This window comes from Sinocyclocheilus anshuiensis, unplaced genomic scaffold (genome assembly GCF_001515605.1).
Source record: "Sinocyclocheilus anshuiensis isolate Anshui unplaced genomic scaffold, SAMN03320099.WGS_v1.1 scaffold1647, whole genome shotgun sequence".
NCBI classification, from domain to species: domain Eukaryota; kingdom Metazoa; phylum Chordata; class Actinopteri; order Cypriniformes; family Cyprinidae; genus Sinocyclocheilus; species Sinocyclocheilus anshuiensis.
Window position 1 is genome coordinate 436,327 of NW_015549848.1, and position 8,540 is coordinate 444,866.

Consider the following 8,540-nt stretch of genomic DNA (forward strand, 5'->3'; position numbering starts at 1 on the left):
AATAAAAAAAAAAACATAAAGAAAGATACATCATTTGTATTAAGGTTCATAAGGATGCGTTTCTTACCTGTAGTGTAGATGCAGCTGAGTCGCTGGTCTCGGTCAGTCCTGTGCTCCTCGGTAAACTGGACACGATGTATCTCGCTCCCTTTGGCACAGGCTGTCTGACCACCAGCTTTCCTTTCCTGGTCTCTGCTAGAAATAAACTGTACCAGTAGGCATCGTTGGAGACCAGAGTGGAATCCGCGATGGTCGAGTTCCTCTCGCTGATCACACTGTTCCTGCACGGAGGAGCCGCTTTGCTGGGCTTCGTTTTCTGACACTTCAGCACGATGGTGACCAATATAGTGATGAGTAAAAGAAATGAAACAGAGCCCAGTCCGATCACCAGATACAGGTTTAAATCGGAGAAGATGTCATATCCCAAAGGCACCTCAGTCATGTCAGCATAGGTTTTAAGGGCGGTCTCCACCGTGGACAGTTTGATGGTGACTGTAGCAGAGAGCGCGGGCTCTCCGTTGTCCTTGGCGATCACAACCAGCTGCTGGTGGCGCGAGTCTCTGTAACTGAACATTCTCATGGTCCGGATCTCTCCGTTATATTGATCCAAGCGGAATAATGTGGCGTCAGTGTTGTGGAGGAACTGGTACGTGATTCGAGAGTTGTGCACTGAATCGGAGTCTATGGCGATGACTTTGGCTATCAGTGTTCCTTTATCGGTGGATCTCGGGATCTTTTCCTCCACCACCGAGCCGTGCGCGCGCCATGGAGACACTATAAGCGGCGTGTTGTCGTTCTGATCCATGATAATAATGTGAACGGTCACGTTACTGCTGAGCGGAGGAACGCCAGAGTCTCTGGCCTCGATGTGGAAAAGGAACTCCTTCTCTATCTCATAGTCAAACGTCTTTAGCGCGTAAAGATTCCCGTTCTCTGGGTTAATGGAGAACAGCATGGACATGGAGGTGTTCACTATTTCCTTCTCTATGATAAAATAGACTAGATACTGATTTTCATGGAGATCTGGGTCTATAGCAGTTAAAGAGCTCAGTAAAGCTCCAGGCGCGTTATTCTCCATAACAGGTATCGTGTAGAATGTCTGCGGGAACTGAGGAACATTGTCGTTAACGTCCAGCAGCTCTAAAGTTATAGTTTCATTATCAGATAACGGCGGGTTGCCCCTGTCAGTCACGGTAATAGTGATGTCATATTCTGGAACCTTTTCACGGTCTAACGGTTCTGAAACTAATAATTCATAATAATTATCAGACGATTCTTTAAGTGCAAAAGGTAAATCATCAGAAATATGAATATCTACCTGCCCATTTTCTTCTGAGTCTTTATCACTCACACTAACAACTGCAATTACTGTATTTACAGGTATATCCTCTTTCACTGGACTTGAGAATGATTTTATAGAAATTTCAGGATGATTGTCATTCATATCTGTGATTAAAATCTTTACTTTACATTTCCCAGAAAGACTATTAGCTCCTTTATCTGTTGCTATAATTTCCATATCATAGATCCTGAAATCCTCATAATTAATCATCTCTTTTACTCTGATTTCTCCATTGTCAGGATTCAGACTGAATGTCTGCTGCGTTTTTTCTGACGTATACAGACTAAAAGAGTAAAATATATCGGAATTCGTTCCTTCATCTTTATCAGTGGCGTTTAATTTCACTACAAGGCTTCCAATAGGCGCGTTTTCTGTTAGATTTATATTGTAACTGTCTTTATCGAATTGAGGAGCGTTGTCATTCGTATCCAAAACGCGCACAATAATGCTAGCAGTGCCAGAGCGCGCGGGGACTCCTCCATCCACAGCAGTGAGTATCAGATTACGTGAAGCTTGTTTTTCTCTGTCTAATGACTTTTTCAGTATCAAGTCAGCAAACTTAGATCCGTCTCGTCCAGTCTGAATCTCAATACTAAAATGGTCGCTTTCACTGAGATAGTATGTCTTTACCGAATTTGAACCTGTATCAGGATCTACAGCATTAGTGAGGGAAAATCTCTCTCCTATTGTTGTGGCCTCTGATATGTCTAAATGCATTGTATCTCGTCGGAAACGTGGCGCATTATCATTTATGTCCATTATTTCAAGTTCAATATTAAACATTCGAATAGGATTCTCTAATGTGGCATCCACTTTAAGCAGACAAGTTGTGACCGATTTAATTGGGCACAAATTCTCTCTATCAATCCTTTCTAAAATGTACAGCTCCCCAGTATCTTTGTTAACGTCAAGGTATTTTTTATTTGCAACGACATCCAAACGTATTTTACGTTTACTAAGGCTTTTCAAATCCAATCCCAAATCAGACACCAAATTTGCAACCACAGTCCCTTCGTCCATCTCCTCTGGAATTGTGTAGTGAGTAACAGCAGATGCTGTCTGAAATACAGCCGCAATGAATACGAAGATCGAGACGTACCTTAACCAAAGCCGTGCTTTCGGTTCCATTGTTTTGATTTTCCTTATATTGCACACAGAAAGCAGGTCCAAAGAGTTCCAAAACGTGGATTTGTTTCAAGACAATAATTCGCGCAATGACATGTAAGAAAATACAACTGGACCAATAAATGAAAGAGCGAATAGTCCTGCCTAAAAGAAAGAAAGACTGCAATGTTGCCCACAAATGAAGAATTCTCAATGGCGACGACGACGGCAGTATGACTAGACAAGTATTTTCTTGGTGGACAGCGACTCTATGCGCACAGGAGTGAGGAGTGCAGTGTAAAGAGTAATATTAGAAAAGTGTAACATTAGAAAAGTATTTTAAAATATTTCACGTTGGTTATAGTCCTGCCTGAAAGAAAGAAAGACTGCAATGTTGCCCACAAATGAAGAATTCTCAATGGCGACGACGACGGCAGTATGACTAGACAAGTATTTTCTTGGTGGACAGCGACTCTATGCGCACAGGAGTGAGGAGTGCAGTGTAAAGAGTAACATTACAAAAGTGTAACATTAGAAAAGTATTTTTAAATATTTCACGTTGGTTAAGGTATGAATCAAAAACTTTAAAATAAAATGAAAGAAAAATCAGAATACCTATAATAAAGCATTTCGTATATTCAAACCAAAGCAAATGACAAGTGCAAGTCGGGGAATTTACAAAACAGTGTGCCAATAAAAATGCTTTATATCAAAGGTGATTAACGCAAGCAACAAGTCTCCTAACTGAACGCGACAAAAATGTAGAGGTTTAATGCAGCTGAATTATCTCCGAACAATAAATAACTGCATTGCAATGCGTAAAATTGATGCAAACTATTACTTGTCTCCTGAGCGGATTTATTGACAAGTACAAGCAAAATAAATGCAAATACGCATACGCAAAGTTGAACCTAAAAGAACATTTTACTTCACAAGGAAGAAAAGATCCGTAGATTTTATTTGACTTTTTTATTATTATTATTCACTATGTGGCAGTGCTTACCTGTAGTGTAGAAGCAGCTGAGTCGCTGGTCTCGGTCAGTCCTGTGCTCCTCGGTATACTGGACACCATGTATCTCGCTCCCTTTGGCACAGGCTGTCTGACCACCAGCTTTCCTTTCCTGGTCTCTGCTAGAAATAAACTGTACCAGTAGGCATCGTTGGAGACCAGAGTGGAATATTAAACATTCGAACAGGATTCTCGAGTATCACTTCCATTTTGATAAAACACGTCGCTGTTTTAACACTGCAAAGATACTCTCTGTCCATCTTTTCTAAAATAAAGAGCTCTCCGGTTTCTTTGTTGACATCCAGATACTTTTTGTTAGATCTAATATCGAGTCGCATTTGTCGTCTGCTGAGTGTTTTCACATCCAGTCCCAAATCTGATGCCAAATTAGCGACAACGGAGCCTTCCTCCATTTCTTCTAGGATGGAATAATGTGTAACAGCGGACGATGTGTCCAAAATAGCGGAGAAAAACAGAAGGACCGTTACATACCTCCAAAACTGTGACTTTACGCGTCCCTCCATTCTGCAACATTTGAGATATTTCTATTCCTCGCGATCATGAAATTGGTTGAGAAAAGAATGGCGCACAGAGCGAAGCTCTTGTCATGGCGCGTTCTTTGTGCGCTTTCCTCCTATGGAAATCTGTCATGGTGAATGTGATTATGACCAAAAGCGTTTACTTAGAGAACAGCGACGCTCAGCGAGTTTGATCTGAACATACACAATAAGAAAGGAACAGCCTTTCTTACAATATGTATTTTTTTATATATTTTTTTTTTTCGCGTTATTTGTGTTATGATTCTTTTTCCTGTTTTAATGGATGCCAAGACAATATGTGATAACAGATAAAGAGCCTCAAAATATAAAAAAACACGGATAATTAAAAAAAAAAGTATTACAATATAAGAGGGGAAAAGTATCTTGTATTTTCTCAGCCTGACACATACTGCAGCATGAACCCCGTCTAATTTTACATCCTGAAAAGAAATTGTGCGTGAACCGTCATGAAAATCTCTCTTAGATTATTAAGTGGATTGTTTTACCTGTAGAGTAGATGCAGCTGAGTCGCTGGTTTCGGTCAGTCCTGTGCTCCTCGGTATACTGGACACCATGTATCTCGCTCCCTTTGGCACAGGCTGTCTGACCACCAGCTTTCCTTTCCTGGTCTCTGCTAGAAATAAACTGTACCAGTAGGCATCGTTGGAGATTTTAAAACCGACTTAGCACTGTAAAGTAAATAGAAATAATGAAGTGTTCAACCTTAAATGAAAGAACGGATTGTATAGCGAACGATGGTTGCAGCGTTGTCTGCACAATAAACAGTCATGGCGACGATGACTGTTATATATTGTAGCCAGATATGTTTTAAAGGTGAACAGCGACTCTTTGCGCACAAAGAAGAGGGGTGCACATTAATGCGCACAGGAACGAATTGCATCCATGAAGAAAGAATAATCTATATTTAAAAGTGTTTTTAAATTAACTGAGCATTACTTTAAACATAAAATACGTTTTAAAAACTTAATCAGTGCTCACTGTTTTTCCTGTAAAAGCAACATTTAAAGATAATCACAGTTCCAAATGTTTAATTAAAAATATGTGTTAAAATGAGAACATTTTTAGAAGTGCCGCAACAATACGAAAGTGTTAAATAATATGACAATTTACTAAAGAAGAAAAATATATCTGAGCCTACCTGTAGTGTAGAAGCAGCTGAGTCGCTGGTCTCGGTCAGTCCTGTGCTCCTCGGTATACTGGACACCATGTATCTCGCTCCCTTTGGCACAGGCTGTCTGACCACCAGCTTTCCTTTCCTGGTCTCTGCTAGAAATAAACTGTACCAGTAGGCATCGTTGGAGACCAGAGTGGAATCCGCGATGGTCGAGTTCCTCTCGCTGATCACACTGTTCCTGCACGGAGGAGCCGCTTTGCTGGGCTTCGTTTTCTGACACTTCAGCACGATGGTGACCAATATAGTGATGAGTAAAAGAAATGAAACAGAGCCCAGTCCGATCACCAGATACAGGTTTAAATCGGAGAAGATGTCATATGCCAAAGGCACCTCAGTCATGTCAGCATAGGTTTTAAGGGCGGTCTCCACCGTGGACAGTTTGATGGTGACTGTAGCAGAGAGCGCGGGCTCTCCGTTGTCCTTGGCGATCACAACCAGCTGCTGGTGGCGCGAGTCTCTGTAACTGAACATTCTCATGGTCCGGATCTCTCCGTTATATTGATCCAAGCTGAATAATGTCGCGTCAGTGTTGTGGAGAAACTGGTACGTGATTCGAGAGTTGTGCACTGAATCAGAGTCTATGGCGATGACTTTGGCTATCAGAGTTCCTTTATCGGTGGATCTCGGGATCTTTTCCTCCACCACCGAGCCGTGCGCGCGCCATGGAGACACTATAAGCGGCGTGTTGTCGTTCTGATCCATGATAATAATGTGAACGGTCACGTTACTGCTGAGCGGAGGAACGCCAGAGTCTCTGGCCTCGATGTGGAAAAGAAACTCCTTCTCTATCTCACAGTCAAACGTCTTTAGCGCGTAAAGATTCCCGTTCTCTGGATTAATGGAGAACAGCATGGACATGGAGGTGTTCACTATTTCCTTCTCTATGATAAAATAAACTAAATACTGATTTTCATGGAGATCTGGATCTACAGCAGTTAAAGAGCTCAGTAAAGCTCCAGGCGCGTTATTCTCCATAACAGGTATCGTGTAGAATGTCTGCAGGAACTGCGGTGCGTTATCGTTGACAACTAGCAAGTGGACTGTTATAGTTTCATTATCAGATAAGCGAGGATTCCCTTTATCCGTCACAACCAACAAACTGCAATTATTGTATTTACAGGTACATCCTCTTTAACAGGGCCAGAAAATGATTTGATGGAAATTTCAGGATGATTATCATTCATGTCTGTGATTAAAATAGTTAGTTTACATTTTCCAGAGAGACTATTAGATGCTTTATCAGTTGCTATTATCTCCATATCATAGATCTTGAAATATTCATAATTAATCATCTCTTTAACTCGAATTTCACCCGTTTCTGAATTCAAATTGAACGTCTCTTGTGTTTTCTCGGAGGTATATAAACTGAATGTGTATGTTATTTCGGAATTTGACCCTTCATCCAAATCTGTTGCATTTAACTTAACAACAAGGCTTCCTACTGGAGAATTTTCACTTAAATGTACAGTATAGCTGTCTTTATCGAACTGTGGGGCGTTGTCATTAGTGTCTAGCACTTGGACAATAATATTAGCTGTCCCAGAGCGCGAAGGCACTCCGCCATCTACAGCAGTAAGAATCAGATTATGAACTGCTTGTTCTTCGCGATCTAATGCTTTTTTCAGTACCAAATCAGCTAGCTTAGATCCATCTCGACCAGACTGTATTTCGATAGTAAAATGATCACTTTCGCCAAGATAGTAAGTCTTAATTGAATTAGATCCGATGTCTGAGTCCACTGCATTGTTCAGTGAGAAACGCTCGCCGGCTGGTGTCGATTCAGAAATGTCTAAATGCATGACATCTCGTCGAAAGTGGGGTGCATTGTCGTTGATATCTAATATTTCTAGTTCAATGTTGAACATCCTAATTGGATTTTCCATTGTAGCGTCGAGTTTTAGAAAACAAGAATTTGTAGTTTTGGATGGGCAGAGATATTCTCTGTCTATCCTTTCGACGATAAATAACTCTCCTGTTTCTTTATTTACATCCAGATATTTTTTATTTGCTATCACATCTAGGCGCATCTTGCGTTTGGTCAGACTCTGTATATCCAAACCAAGATCAGTGGCTAAATTTGCAACAACAGATCCTACCTCCATTTCCTCTGGAATAGAATAGTGAGTAACGCCAAATGCTGGGTTTAATAAGGCAAAAATAATCAGGAATAACAAAACGTACCTTCTCCATTTCTGTGCGATCATAAACGGTTCCATTTTTTATTTAGGATACAAGTCCAATATAATCCAAACAAGCAATAAAAAAACTGACGATGAAATACACGGAGGAACAAAGAGACGAGCAAAGAGAGGATCACTCTACCAGCTATAGACTGTGACGTAACATTATGGTGACCAATAAGTAATTTCCATCGTGTGTATTGCTAGACAACAGCGACACTTTGTGCATAATCTAAAAACATCACATTTAATATAGAGCCAGCTCAGCTGAATTCGATTATAATAAAGAGTGAATACTGAACATATTATTCGTGGGAATTAAATGTGATGAATATTATACATTTGATTTGTCACCTTGATTTAAAAAGCATAGGCCTATACACAACAAAATAGTATGTATAATTAGATTTTCATTAATAGTTTTAATACAGTTTAATAGTTTTTCTTACCTGTAGAGTAGAAGCAGCTGAGTCGCTGGTCTCGGTCAGTCCTGTGCTCCTCGGTATACTGGACACCATGTATCTCGCTCCCTTTGGCACAGGCTGTCTGACCACCAGCTTTCCTTTCCTGGTCTCTGCTAGAAATAAACTGTACCAGTAGGCATCGTTGGAGACCAGAGTGGAATCCGCGATGGTCGAGTTCCTCTCGCTGATCACACTGTTCCTGCACGGAGGAGCCGCTTTGCTGGGCTTCGTTTTCTGACACTTCAGCACGATGGTGACCAATATAGTGATGAGTAAAAGAAATGAAACAGAGCCCAGTCCGATCACCAGATACAGGTTTAAATCGGAGAAGATGTCATATCCCAAAGGCACCTCAGTCATGTCAGCATAGGTTTTAAGGGCGGTCTCCACCGTGGACAGTTTGATGGTGACTGTAGCAGAGAGCGCGGGCTCTCCGTTGTCCTTGGCGATCACAACCAGCTGCTGGTGGCGCGAGTCTCTTGCATGTATATATTTAAGAAAAATATGGTGTTTATATATTAATTATATTTATATATAATATAAAATATAAATATATACATGTATATACATGTAACTGTTTTCAAAATATATACTGTATGTGTGTGTATTTATATATACATAATAAATATACACAGTACACGTACATATATTATGCAAACAAAAACTTTTATTTTGGATGCGATTAATCGTTTGCCAGCACTAATGTT

At 40.6% G+C, this 8,540-nt stretch overlaps 3 protein-coding genes across 4 annotated transcripts in view; all 3 read right to left on the reverse strand.

Annotated features, from left to right (window-relative positions):
• LOC107660898 (protocadherin alpha-C2-like) overlaps positions 1-2,645 on the reverse strand; it is an 8,468-nt gene extending 5,823 nt beyond the window's left edge. For both annotated transcript variants that reach the window (XM_016450330.1, XM_016450331.1), the window contains exon 1: positions 68-2,645. In XM_016450330.1, coding sequence (XP_016305816.1) covers positions 68-2,470 — 2,403 coding nt within the window. In that variant the 5' untranslated portion in view covers positions 2,471-2,645. The remainder of the gene's footprint in view (positions 1-67) is intronic.
• A 2,344-nt stretch (positions 2,646-4,989) lies between these two features.
• On the reverse strand, positions 4,990-6,281 carry LOC107660935 (protocadherin beta-17-like; the record flags this gene model as incomplete). Its single annotated transcript, XM_016450375.1, has 2 exons — positions 4,990-5,001; positions 5,073-6,281. Coding segments are annotated over 2 exons (1,221 nt in total), but the record flags the coding sequence as incomplete, so codon positions are not given.
• Positions 6,282-6,286: 5 nt separating this feature from the next.
• Positions 6,287-7,512, reverse strand: LOC107660936 (protocadherin alpha-C2-like; the record flags this gene model as incomplete). The annotated part of the gene is made up of 1 exon (XM_016450376.1): positions 6,287-7,512. A coding segment is annotated over exon 1 (1,119 nt), but the record flags the coding sequence as incomplete, so codon positions are not given.
• Between the last annotated feature and the right edge of the window lie 1,028 nt (positions 7,513-8,540).